General features: G+C 42.8%; 1 protein-coding gene across 5 annotated transcripts in view; it reads right to left on the minus strand.

The window, feature by feature from the left end:
• Positions 1-14,391, minus strand: part of LOC146634308 (protein NLRC3-like) — a 223,074-nt gene that overhangs the window by 51,675 nt on the left and 157,008 nt on the right. Inside the window, exons 1-7 of one of the 5 annotated variants that reach the window (XM_085376340.1) lie at positions 12,641-12,759; positions 12,284-12,385; positions 11,213-11,291; positions 10,865-11,051; positions 8,957-10,736; positions 5,935-6,108; positions 714-893 (exon numbers count right to left, since the gene is read on the minus strand). In XM_085376340.1, the coding sequence (XP_085232466.1) occupies positions 714-893; positions 5,935-6,108; positions 8,957-10,736; positions 10,865-11,051; positions 11,213-11,291; positions 12,284-12,385; positions 12,641-12,759 (2,621 nt within the window). Of the gene's footprint in view, positions 1-713; positions 894-5,934; positions 6,109-8,956; positions 10,737-10,864; positions 11,052-11,212; positions 11,292-12,283; positions 12,386-12,640; positions 12,760-14,391 lie in introns of those variants that run through there. The other 4 variants (XM_085376324.1, XM_085376307.1, XM_085376299.1 and 1 more) reach the window with 4 other exon arrangements.

Below are 14,391 nucleotides of genomic sequence, written 5' to 3' on the forward strand. Positions count from 1 at the left end.
AAGAGAGAGAAACTGATAATAAGGTGGGGCTGGAGATCAGTGAAGGGCATGTAAACACCTGATTGGTTGAGTAGATATCAGATCGACAGTTTCACAGTTTTCCCTGTGGATTATAACTTTAAGAAGATGTAACATTCATCAAGGAATCCTGCTCTCCGGATTATTTCCATGAACACTGAGCTGGAACACATCTACAGTGCTGGAAGTGCCCGTCTCACCACCAACCTCCCTGTGCACATTCACTTTTCAACCCTTTGTGAGACACTAAAGGTGTAAATCTGAGTATTTATCTATGTTAGTGCGAACACCTCTAATAGGTTGGTTTAGTCTTTCCAAGTCATATCTTCCCTTAGATCTGTGGTCCAGGCTCCTAAAATCATCCTAGTTTTACAAGCACTACAATCTAGAGGAGAACTGCACTAACAGGTGTGACTGATGAGATCTGACCTGCAAGGATACTCATGTTTATGTATATCAGGACAAGCAGGGAAGACCTGGACATCAACTCTGTCAGGCTGCCTGAGTCCTCTCACCCACATCAGCTCAGAACTCTGCATTATCTACTGAGTCAGACTCAGAGGATCAGGGATCAGAAGTTCTACAAAGAGTAGAACAAGACTTCCTGTATAGAGGTGTGTGGGCCTACTGATCCACAGTGTCAGCACAACTTTCACATCATATTCATCTCAGCACAACTAAACCATGAGACTGACCTCAGAGTTTCAAATCGACATCGTGGATTCTCCAGAAGAACACACAGCTGCTTCACTCCTGAATCCTGCAGGTTGTTGCAGTCTACACTCAGGTCCAGCACTCTGGGATACGAGGGGTTGGACTTCAGCGCTGCTGCCAGATAATCACAGCTGATCTCTGACAAATCACAGTCCTTCAATCTGAATAAAAAATGAAAGATGTAAGTTTATTAGACAAAGTGTGAGCTTGAAATCATTCAGTGTTTCATCATCTGTTCAGAGCTGAAGAAGGTTCAGAATGTAGAAGTTTAGAAAATGGAAACTCCAAACAGCTGAAGCCAACAGGAAGCAGCTTCAAACAAACAAGAGAAAAAATGAATTTTTCACATTGAAGTCGTACATTTATCATAAAGTTGTCAAGTTTTGCCGTGTGAAATAAAAAAAAACTGAACAGGAATCCTCAGAGTTGAACCCTCTGCACAGAGGTTCAGGTTTCTCTTCAGGTCCCAAAGTGCAGAACAACAAGGTTTCAAACAGCTTTGTTCCAGCAGCATCAGCCACAGAAATGCAGAGATAATTCTTTGGATCTCTTGGTTGTGTTGTATGATGCTGTGTTTGCATATCTGGTGTCTGTGTTGCTTTGTGAGGACGGATCATTTACTGCAGCTCCAGATAAACACAGCTGGACCTGAACCTGGTAGCTTCACTTAGAAGACACTTGTGACGGGAACGTCAGGTCAAAAAAGTGCCCCTCCGACAGCCAAACCCATCTGTTCTCTGATTGGATAGTTACATTTCTGATTGACATGACATTGACCAATCAGATGAAAGGAAGAAAAATAGGGTCAAAATTCGTACTTGTAACTTGCAGGGTTTTTTCTTTGGCTAAGTCCACACACAAATCTTTTTTACACACACACACAAATCTTTTTTTACACATACAAAGTTTTTTTTCACGCACACACAAATCTTTTTTACACACACACAAATTTTTTTCACGCACACACAAATCTTTTTACACATACAAATCCTGATTTACAAGTACAAAATATTTATGACCACATTTTGAGCCCATACAAATGTTCTGCAGACGAGTCCATGCGCTCACAACAAAGCTCAGTGTGGACGACGCTGTGCACGCTCCAATGCTGATTGGTTAGAAAGTGGGCGGGAACAGGGAAGAGAGCGACAGCAGTGTTCAGCACAAACACGAAGGATCAAAGAAGAAGAACATGACAAGTTCAGATGGAGGCTGCAGTGGACACTTTTCATTGTTTTAACATTCGCTTTCACTTCAGCTTCACCAACAACAGCACAAGCAGAGCAGCCCACTGACTGCGTGGCCGTGACGGCGCCCCCTGGTGACTGTAAACCACTACAACATGTAGACGGCCGTCTGCTGCTCATTTCTTTGCCACCATCACAGGAGCTCTTTATCCTGTTCTACACTCTCATTGGTTCTTTGTGTGCTTGTTTTTTACAACAGTAGTCATTGTGATTGTTCAAAGAAGACAGTCAGCTGTGACTAAATGTAGCTCCTACAGCAGTGATTGGAATAACTACTGAAGCTAATCCAGTATCAAAGCTCAGGAATCAGCAGCTCCCACCTCGTTTTCTTTGAACAACTATTTTTAGCTGCTGTGTTTTTGTGTTTCTGCGGACCTCAGACATCCTGCTGCTCTGGAGAACTGAAGCTCTAAAGGCTTCAGCCTTTATCTCCAAGAAACAAAGCTGATCATGGAGACCCAGCAGGTCAGCTGATCTGTGGACAGCACCAGCATCTTTAAGTAAGTCTGAGAGGTGAGCAGTCTTTGGAAGCCTTTACTGTCTGATAGTCTCAGAGCAGGACTTGGATCATTATTTGGCTTTTCTTCTATTATTATGTTTAGTTTCTGCTTCACAGATATTCTCTGAGATGTTCTCTGAAATGTTTCCCACTGTTGGACAAACTTTCACAGTTTCTTCATAAAGGAGATCTCCTGTGCAGTCCATCTGTGATAATATGTTAAACACTGAATTATGATTCATATCTGAATGTACTGACTGTTAATTACTGATGAGAACATAATCAGTAAATATAAATATGTTTGAGTTTGGCTTTGATGAATCAGAATAAAAGTAATAAAATAATGATTTTAGAGACAGGCCTAACTCAGGCCAGCTGACAGCCTGTGTACAAACAGACTTCAGCCATATGAGAGTGAGTGTGAGTGAATGAGAGCACACACAGGACACTCTGATCTCTGAATGTGTGTGACGCAGTGAAAAAGAGGATTGTACTGGATATACTGTGACTGACAAACAGAGTTTAAAGAGAAAGGTGTTTGGATTAAAATGGATTATGCTAAAGTGAACGTGCTAATGAAATCTGAACTGACTGAAATGTGAAGTGAAGATAATTCAGATGTAAAAGAGAGAGAAACTGATAATAAGGTGGGGCTGGAGATCAGTGAAGGGCATGTAAACACCTGATTGGTTGAGTAGATATCAGATCGACAGTTTCACAGTTTTCCCTGTGGATTATAACTTTAAGAAGATGTGACATTCATCAAGGAATCCTGCTCTCTGGATTATTTCCATGAACACTGAGCTGGAACACATCTACAGTGCTGGAAGTGCCCGTCTCACCACCAACCTCTCTGTGCACATTCACTTTTCAACCCTTTGTGAGACACTAAAGGTGTAAATCTGAGTATTTATCTATGTTAGTGCGAACACCTCTAATAGGTTGGTTTAGTCTTTCCAAGTCATATCTTCCCTTAGATCTGCGGTCCAGGCTCCTAAAATCATCCTAGTTTAACAAGCACTACAATCTAGAGGAGAGCTGCACTAACAGGTGTGACTGATGAGATCTGACCTGCAAGGATACTCATGTTTATGTGTATCAGGACAAGCAGGGAAGACCTGGACATCAACTCTGTCAGGCTGCCTGAGTCCTCTCACCCACATCAGCTCATCAACCCTAAACAGGAATGAGCAGCTCATTTCAAAATAAAAGGTTGGAATTGTAAAGAAAACAAACAGAGCTCATAAACTGAAACTGATTTCATTTTTCAGCTGGAACATTTTAGTTGCTCCTTTTTCAATACATACATAATTATATTTACAGTAAGTCTTATCATTCCCCTTTTCCCTGCCAGTCACCGCCAATGTTCCCTCTAATGTTTCATGTGTCTGAGCGAACACACAAACTCCCTGAGCGTCCCTTGGACCTCTGTGAGCAACAGCAGACGTGTGCACTGTGGTCACGCCAGCATCTTATCCATCCAAGTTACATGGTTTATTAAAGTAATCAAATTACAGCATTTACATTGATGTTAGGCTACTTTTAATTAACTGCTTTAGCCCACTTACAATGAAAATTAAAAACAACCTTGTTCATGACCTGTAGCATGTTAACACTATTGGAAGTAAAAATAACTTGAACTCCAATTTTGAAAACACAACTTTATTTTTTCTATTTTTATAAAGCTCTGACTTGTATTATGAGTCTGTGGTCTGGGAGAGAGTCTGTAACTCTGTCTGCAAAATACAGGATATAATGACCAATGTTGGGCAATTAATTATATAGTTACTTCTTCAAAAAAGTAACTGAGTTTTGCAAACAACAAAGTTTGTTGCAATAAACACTGAATACTATCGTTGTTATAAACAACAATACTATTCAGGAAGAAAACCAAACATTGCAGATATTTTATCATAACTCTGGTTTTACGCGGCCGATCAACACAATTTAAAAACTGGTATAAAGTCCACACTTTTTCCCTCAGTTGCTCCGTCTGTCCTGCTCACATCTCCAATGGTTGTACACGTTGTCATTAACGTGGCTTCACCTCATCATCAGCCACTTTGCTCGCTATAACACCATTGTCGGCACATAAGGACGCTGTCATAGCCTGTCAGCGACGTTGATTAGCTGCGTATATACGAATGTGAATCGCATCATTGGCTGGACTACGGGATAAGGTGGCATCGTTCTAATCCCATATGGGAGCAGCCAGTCACTGACTAACACTGCAAAACAGAATTGTTGAAGATTTAATTTTAATTTCAATTGAGATTTGATTTTTTTTTTTGTGTGCAACACAGATTTTCTGTGTGCAGAGACCGTGCCAGCAGCGCGCAGTTGCACGAGCGCAGCTTATTGGGAACATTGGGCACCACCACAGTTCACTTCAACAAAACTTTACTTCAGATTTGTTTTCATGGTTTGATCCAGTGATGAGAGCCGTTTCCCCCATGTCCAGTCCTTGTACTAAGCTAGGCTAAACATGTCCAGTGCCTGTCTCTGTGCAGCTTTTAATCTGATGTTAATAAGGTAGAAATGGAGGAAGAAGAAAATGACTTCATCAATCAACATGCAGCTACCAACCCAAATGGTGAGGTGGTGGTTAGTTATTACTGTGGTTTATGATCCCCTACATTATCCTACATTCAAATATATTCTCCAGCTACAATAGTGTTTGTGTTCCTAAAAGGATTTCATGAATGTGTTATTGTTCATGTCACATCTCTATGAAACAAAGAGGAAGTGAGGTTTATCCTTCATGATCACAAACTGTTCCAGCATGTAAACCTGAGATCTGTGTGGAGCAGCTGACCTGTACGATGTGCTCAACACAAACATTATTTACCATCAGTTACTGTGTGACTGAACCACGTGGGTGTATGAAACATCGCTTTCAGTTTTAATAGCACATGGCAACATTCAGACGTGAATCTATACAGTAACACTTTGATTTGTTACAGTGAGGAGACTGTTGAAGGAACGATGAGGGGAAACTGTAACAGCAGCAACAGAAACCAGGAGACAAAGCTGAGGTCTGGGTTCCTCTATGCTACACACAGCCTCCTGCTCCTGGACTTTAGTAAACACATAAATGTCTCCAAGTACACTTACTTCAGAAACTCTATTAAACTCATTACAAGTTTACTTCAGCTTTAAATTACTCACAACATCAGCACACATGAGTAAACAAAGTAACTCACAGCTACTGTTCACGTTTAGTCATCTTTAATACAAATATACCTCATTATTATGAATCTCACAGCTACCTGCTCATTGAACTGAACTATAATTCTGTTTGACCATTAAAACAAAATATGTGACTGTAAAAAATCTTCAGACAGTAATTAAGAATCTCCTAAGCAATCCAAAGATAAAGAAAAGTTCACCTGCCAATTCTATAAAGCTTGGTTGTTTATACAATAATATCACTTAATGATATGTTTGGATCCTGACCTGAGAGTTTCCAGTGTACAATGTGGACTCTGCAGTGCAGCAGACAGAAGCTTCACCCCTGAATCCCGCAGGTCATTGTTACTCAGGTCCAGCTCTTTCAGACTAGAGGACTGGGAGTTGAGAACTGAGGACAGAGCATCACAGCTTCTCTCTGAGAGGTTACAGCCACTCAGTCTGGAAGAAAACAAACAAACAATTAAATCAGTCAAATGAAACATTTTTAATGCCAGCATGCAATACAATTATTGGTTAACTAAATAGCTTCATTAAAACACAACTCTTCTTCTATAGCAGCACTTACTCCTTGTAAGCTCCACCTGCTCCACCTTCTGAGTCAGAAGACATGAAAACAAACTGTAAATCTAGTAGAAACATGATTGGAAATCTTCTCAGATCCATTTGTACATTTAGAGCCTGATCCTGAAATATAGCAGCACGGACATTCACAGCAGCAAAGGGTTCTTGCTGATCTGAGCTGGCTTGGCCCTGGCTTATTGAAGATTAAAGAAAGCGGAATCAGCTGTTCAAACCCCCACAAGGCTGCCCGCTGTGACTGAAACAATGGGACGGGTCGTGACTTCTCAAAATGGGCTCATTGAACGCAGCACGGATAAGATCTTGAAGAAGCTCATGGCGGTCGTGAGTTCTCAGACTTTGCTCTTTGAGCGCAAAACTGATAACCTCTCGGAGAAGCTCGTGGCTCTCCAACGGGAGATTGAGAGACGAGTGACGGACTGTTAGATCAGCTGTGAAATTGACATGCAGTTGTTCGCACCAAAGAAAGCCACCATCATTTCATGCGGCTAACATACCGGCGCCAGCTGTGGTCTCAAGGCTGGAGCTGAACATAACAAATCTCACCCTGATAACAGACGGTGTTTAGACTGTTCCTTCCCATCCTAAGCATGCTTATCCCCTCCCGGTGCAGACGGTGGGTCGAGGGGACCAGCGCAAATGCTGCAGGCCCGGGTGCGCTGTCTACACCGGCTGTCTCTCACCTTTTACCCATCCCTGTTGCTTGTCATGTGTTTCTATGGTGCATTAAGAGTTTTCATGTGCTCTGCGCTAAGGTCATTTTTTTTGTCTGTTCTCAAACTGATCTCCCTGTTGAAGCTCAGTCTGGGAGGAGTTCTTTTTTCTCCTCATCTTTCCTGATGTTGTGCATTTTCTGCTGTTCGGTTCCGGGTCGCTGCTCTAGCGGCTGACCGGCCAGCTACCTAGCCTGACCCGTCTCCCCAATGTGATGTTTGTGTATTGTATGTATGGTTGGAAAGCTCAGTATCCTAATTGCCCCTTGAAAATAAATACAGTGTTCTGAATCTGAATCTGAAAAGATTACAGAAGACGACTCTGTTCAGTGAATATTACGCTCATGCTGTCACCAAATACCAAAGGTAGATAAAACTCTGGTTGTTGCAGCCATCCAGTATGACATGCTTTGTACTGTCCTGCTGCAGTTTGTGACACCTGATTGATGAGTTGTGAAGGATGATGAAACAAACACTTCACTCAATGTTTTTCTTCTAAACTGGATGTAATTTGGGCAGCCAAGAGTTTTTCACAATCTATCCCAGCTGCAAATAGGAACACAACAAATAAATAACTTTACCCACTTGGATCCTTATCATTCAAGATTGTGAAAAGATTCTCTACTCAGAGAATACTGGAGATTTTAGATGAGAGAGATGGAAGATGATGAAGGGGAAGAGTTTTCAGAACTTGAGGCCTTTTGTCTTCACTGTATAGGACAAAGAAGACAGGAAGGGAGGGAGAAGTGAGGAGAATAACACACAGGAAATGGTCTTGGGCAGACTCAAACCAGGCCCTGGAGTCACGACTCTAACCTTCAGTGCATGGGTCACCTGCTCAGCCAGGTAAGCTACAGCAGTCAGCAGTGTGTGAGTTAATTTGAAGACAATGATGACTATAAGTCAGGTAAAAAAAATACTATCATCAACCAACAAGGGGAAAACAGTGAGCTTGAATGGCCAAGCTTTGACCAAGGGTGGCTCACTCCTCGGTCTTCTTGCACAAGGAGTGAACCACCCTGCATGGCTATCAATGTGGTGCAACCAAGGCCATCATACAGTACAGGCCATCCAGGCTGATTTTAACTTTTCCTCCCAGATACCACCTTAGAAATCATCTAGATTAGGATATGTTGGCTGTTCTAGATCCAATCACAACAAACAGAGAGCTGTTGTGTGTCCAAGGTGAACAGGAAGAATATATACATGCATAAAGTCAATAAAGTCAGAAGGTTTGCTTTAGACTGTGCTGCAGTTTATCATCAAAGACAAACAGGCACCATGCTGCCAACAAATGGCATCAAGTCTGACTTGAAGTTTTTTGTTCTTTTTTTTTAAAATCAAGATTAAATTTTATAGCAACCACAGCAGAGATGACCAGGGAAGGTGTGCTTGAGGGGATATAGCTAAAACAGCTGGTTTCAGACTGAAGATGAACTGAGGTGCTGCACCCAAGTCTGCAGGTTCAGGGAGGGACAAACATCTGCTGCAACCAGATTGGAGTGAGAGGAGAGAGCAGGCCAACAACAACAAAGAAACAACAAACACACTGTGGAAGACCGAAGCAGAGTTTAGTTTAAAGTGGAACTAAGGATGTTTCTCTGGCTGCCAGGATTCACTGAGTAATTCAAATGCTTTCTTTAATGCAGGACCCACCATGCATGTAAAAGCAAGTGTTTCACCAACATTTGTGACTAAAATAGACCTGCAGTAGAAATGTATCTAGGAGCATGCATGTGAATATGAAGTCAACATCAGGCACATGCAGCCTAAGTGTTTAAACAAAGACTGATAACATAACAGCAGCAGTGATGATCAGAGTTTATGGTGAATCCAGTGTCTCGAGTTCTGGAGGCATCAAAGAGGTCACAGTTGTATTGGAGAAATCCCAAAACTTTAGGATACAAATTCATACAGAGACAGAAAACCTGGTGAAATAAATTACTGACACAGTTGGATGTTAAAAGTAAAGACATGAGTACAAATGTACTCACAGAGCTTTGTTGGAGGCTTTGACCACTGGCAGCAGCCTCAGAAGAGCCTCCTCTGAAGCAGAGTATTTCTTCAGGTCAAACACATCCAGATCTTCTTCTGATGACAGTAAGATGAAGACCAGAGCTGACCACTGAGCAGGAGACAGTTCATCTGTGGAGAGACTTCCTGATCTCAGGGACTGTTGGATCTCCTCCACTAGAGAACGATCATTCAGTTCATTCAGACAGTGGAACAGATTGATGCTTTTCTCTGCAGACAGATTCTCACTGAGCTTCTCCTTGATGTACTGGACTGTTTTCTTATTGGTCTGTGAGCTACTTCCTGTCTGTGTCAGCAGACCTCGTAGGAGAGTCTGATTGGTCTGCAGGGAAAGACCCAGGAGGAAGCGGAGGAACAAGTCCAGGTGTCCATTTGGACTCTGTAAGGCCTTGTTCACAGCACTCTGGTGAAGAGATGGTTTAAACCACCAGGAGGTTGTTTGTTGTTGTTCCAGCAGATTGAGTCCAGAGTTGATGAAGGTCAGATGGACATGAAGAGCAGCCAGAAACTCCTGAACACTCAGATGGATGAAGCAGAACACCTTGTCCTGGTACAGTCCTCTCTCCTCTTTAAAGATCTGTGTGAACACTCCTGAGTACACTGAGGCTGCTCTGATATCGATGCCACACTCTGTCAGGTCTGATTCATAGAAGATCAGGTTTCCTTTCTGCAGCTGATCAAAAGCCAGTTTTCCCAGAGACTCCATCATCTTCCTGCTCTCTGGACTCCAGTGTGGATCTGTCTCAGCTCCTCCATCATACTTGACCTTCTTCACTTTGGCCTGAACCACCAGGAAGTGGATGTACATCTCAGTCAGGGTCTTGGGCAGCTGTCCTCCCTCTCTGGTTTCCAGCACATCCTCCAGAACTGTAGCAGTGATCCAGCAGAAGACTGGGATGTGGCACATGATGTGGAGGCTTCGTGATGTCTTGATGTGGGAGATGATCCTGCTGGCCTGCTCCTCATCTCTGAATCTCTTCCTGAAGTACTCCTCCTTCTGTGGGTCAGTGAACCCTCTGACCTCTGTCACCATGCCAACACAGTCAGGAGGGATCTGATTGGCTGCTGCAGGTCGTGTGGTTATCCAGAGGCGAGCAGAGGGAAGCAGTTTCCCCCTGATGAGGTTTATCAGCAGCACATCCACTGAGGTGGACTTTCTAGGGTCAGTTAGGATTGTAGTTTTGTGGAAGTCCAGAGGAAGTCGACACTCATCCAGACCATCAAAGATGAACACAACCTGGAAGTCTTCAAAGCTGCAGATTCCTGCTTCTTTGGTTTCAGTAAAGAAGTGATGAACAAGTTCCACCAAGCTGAACTTTTCCTCTTTCAGCACATTCAGCTCTCTGAAAGTGAATGGAAATATGAACTGGATGTCCTGGTTGGCTTTGTCTTCAGCCCAGTCCAGGCTGTATTTCTGTGTTAAGACTGTTTTCCCAATGCCAGCCACTCCCTTTGTCAGCACTGTTCTGATTGGTTCATCTCTTCCAGGTGAGGCTTTAAAGATGTCTTCTTGTCTGATGGTTGTTTCTGGTCTGTCTGGTTTCCTGGATGCTGTTTCAATCTGTCTGACCTCATGTTCATCATTGACCTCTGCAGTCCCTCCCTCTGTGATGTAGAGCTCTGTGTAGATCTGATTCAGGAGGGTTGGGTTTCCTGCTTTAGCGATGCCCTCAAACACACACTGGAACTTCTTCTTCAGGGTGGATTTAAGGTTACGATGACAAACTGCAGCTTGAAGTTCTGAATGAGAAGAAAAATAAACACTCAATTCCAAAAAGAACTAATCTTTAAAACATGTTGCTCCATCTTCCATCTCTGGAAAATGTTCATTTATCCAGCAGCTTAAATCTTTAGATAAATCCTCTTACGTCTCTGCAGACGGTCAGCCAGCTCCTCCTGCTTCATTCTCATCAGGAAGTCCACTGTGATCTTCACAAATGCCTCTCTGCTGCTGCTCCTCTGACTCTCAAAGCATTCTGGGTAATCTGGACTCAGAACCTTCTGGATCTTCTTCAGCTCGTTCTTCACAAAAGTGATGATGTTGTCCTCCAGCAGCTGGAACAGAATATTTATGAATGAGCCAATCAGACTGAAATCATGGAGCCAAACATCAGATCCATGTTGGACACACTGACGATCCACTGGTCTACAAAGAGCAGCATGGAGACGACTGTGAACAGAACAGATGTAACAGTAGTTGTTGTACATGTACAGACCATAAATATGGAGTCCAGCTGTGTTTGATGCTGCTGGGCAGACTGACCACTGGGAACCTCTGAGCTCTGCTGCTCCACTCTGTGGAGGAACCATGAAGGATCAGATCAACACAGGATAAAGATCCAGGAGTTTCTGCTCAAATAACTTCATCTGAATCAAGTCTGTCAAGTTTTAAACTCTCAGATTGTGAACATATCAGTAATTTTCAGTCTGTTTTCATGGACGTCCTTTCAGTGGTGATGTCAGGGATGATTTTGAAGAAGCTCATCAAACTGAACCATCAGCAGATCACTGCTCCAAAACCAGAACATGATCCGAGTCTCCCTCCACCACCAGAACACCAGCTTTACTAACGTGGTAGATCAGTGTAGTACAGATCAATAACTGATGAGTCATTTGATCAAAATCACTGAGTGCTTCACGTCTGACCCTCTGATGCTTCTGTAGACATTTTGCATATTTAATGAATGTCTGACAGTTTTACATTCATTCTATGAACACAGTGGAAATGTTGTGTTATAGTCTCCATGTTGTTTCCAGCATCATAAATTCTTAAGTTCAGAAAATTAGATTCTTTCTTCACAGCTGAAAAACAACAACATTTATTCTCTATTGAAATCTGCATCGTCCACTCCAAAGGTCACAATCTGAAGGTAACATCTGGTTTTGTTCCCTGTGGTTAACTCTGAGCATCAGTATGGTGGGATTTATCCACTACATCCACACCACTGTGGTTCAGTGTTGTCCTGATGGAGTAACAGCAGCCAGTATGATCCAGGCTTTAGCTGCTGGGTCTCTGTGTGACCTCTCAGACTGTTTAACAGATCAGACACAAAGAGAATCAGAGCAGCTCTGTTCTTTAAAGACAAACATGAACCCACTCAGGTCACACTTTCCCCACAGATATGAGCATCACTGTCCTCAAACAGCAAATGACCAAGTCGAACATTTGGATCTTTTCTCTTTCATTGTTTTCTTTTTAATGAATCTTTGTAACAATCTGAGGATGTTTCAGGTCATATTTATCCAGGAAACACAAACATGTAAAGGAGTCATCACAGCTCTCTGACCTCGTTGCTCCAGGTTCACCACTGAAGTGTGGATTTTGACCTTTGGACCGGTCACTCCTCACAGACGGACAGCTGGACCCTGCAGACTGTGACCTCTGACCTCTGCAGACACAAACATGATTGAAGCAGCTGTGATCACACAGACTGCAGATAATGCAGCTGTTTCCTGTCAGTAACATCCTCTTAGATTAGAGTTCAGCTTTTTACAGGAAAACTGGACAAAACTGATTTTTGTTACAAACTCATTTTCATTTCCTCTCAGCTCACAAACACAGTCAGACAATCAACCAGAGTCAACACTGATTATAATGTCAGTGCAGAATTATTTCTGTTACTCAGTGAGTTCAGCTCTCTGACCTCGTTGCTCCAGGTTCACCACTGAAGTCTGGAGGTTGATGTTTGGACCCGTCACTCCTCACAGACGGACAGCTGGACCCTGCAGACTCTGCTCTGTCCTCCTCTTCCTCCATCATCATCTTCAGTCAGTCTGAGAGGTAAACCACAAACACTCAGTGAGTTCACATTAACAGGAGGAACTGAGTTACAGTCGCTGACCTCTGACCTGTCATGTGACCTAGAAACCAGGTCAATATGTCTGTAGGTTCAGTCATCCAGGTCATGTGATCTAAGGAGCTTGGAGAGAAAAGAGACGTCTTTAAGTTTCTGGAAGACGTTTCATCTGAGAAGCTTCTTCAGCTCTAAAACCAAACGGTGGAGAGTCCCAGATATTTAAACCTGAGAGGGAAAGAAAGCATGTCGCTGACCCACCACTGATGTTATTTCAAGGAGGAAACTGAGAGCCTTTGCACCAGGAGCACAAACATCAGCTCCAGCAATGATCCACTGATGTGTTTTTATTCCATGTATGAATGTTGTTATTGACAGAGATGACGTTTGTGTGTCAGTGATGCAGTGACTGTTGTTGTTACCTGTACAGGCTGGTTAGACTCTATGAAACAGATCATACAGATCTCTGCATGTTAGAAGAGACTATTAAAGGTCATGAATGAGACAAAGGCAGGGAGGCGTCCTTTACAGCTAAACAGCAGAGTGAGAGAACAGCCAGCACCTCTACATTTATCACATTATACAGCACATGTATGATACTGACAGGGATGAGAAGAATTTAGTGATTCTGATCCCATCATTGATATTACTTATTGATTCTCAGTAGCTCTGCTCTGACAGTCACCACCATCACTGAGCAGCATATCAAAGACATTTGTGCACATTAACTGCATGTTGTGGCTCAAATGTTTGTGCATGTTGGAGGCATTTCCTCTTTGTTGTGATCAGTGTTGGTCATTACTCAAAACAGTCATTATTACACATATTACACAGAACACTTTAATTAAAAGTAATGGAGTACGTTACTTCATTACTCCTCATAACATTACTTTGATGTTACTGTGTAAAATGAACAAATGAGCATGTAACAACATAAAGCTGAGGTACAGCCCCACACACCAACACAGATCCTGATGAGGTCACGTGATGTTTCTCTGAGTGTTTATGAACACAAATCAAAGATGAAACAGCACAAAGACACTTCAAAGTGATTCTACTGTAGAAACATGAACAGGTAGAAACCTGCAGCCTGACTGCTCATCACTTTGTTACCTGTTCAAGTTCAGCAGCAGCAGCTCACTTTATCACGGTGCTGGTCTGGGGTCAGTGTTTACTCAGCTTTAACCTCACTCTGGGTTCTTGGCTAGCTTAGCGTTAGCTTAGCGTTAGCTTAAGCTTAGTGTTAGCATGCTGTGTGCTAGCTTAGCGTCAGAGCTCTGCAGGTGTCTCCTGTGTAAATATTAATCACAGTGACAGTAAAGGAGGTAAAGGGCTGTGACGTCATCACGTACGCTGCGTCCTCTGTGGGCTCTGAGTGAACTCAAAGTACAAACTACAAGTACACAAACACGAACGTAGCTCAGAGTGGCGGACACACTCGGCCTCGTTGGTCCAGCTGTGAGTCCGTTACCGTGAACTATGGAGCGGCAGATTTGTGCTGAACTAAGCTGCACACAGCTGATGTTAGCCAGGAAACATTACACACTGACTTTAATGGAGAGACCGGAAATACAAACACACACAGTTTGTTGTGTGAAGAA

This window comes from Diplotaxodon limnothrissa, linkage group LG3 (assembly GCF_057381915.1).
Source record: "Diplotaxodon limnothrissa isolate DT_005_m linkage group LG3, D_limnothrissa_male_GT1.1, whole genome shotgun sequence".
NCBI classification, from domain to species: domain Eukaryota; kingdom Metazoa; phylum Chordata; class Actinopteri; order Cichliformes; family Cichlidae; genus Diplotaxodon; species Diplotaxodon limnothrissa.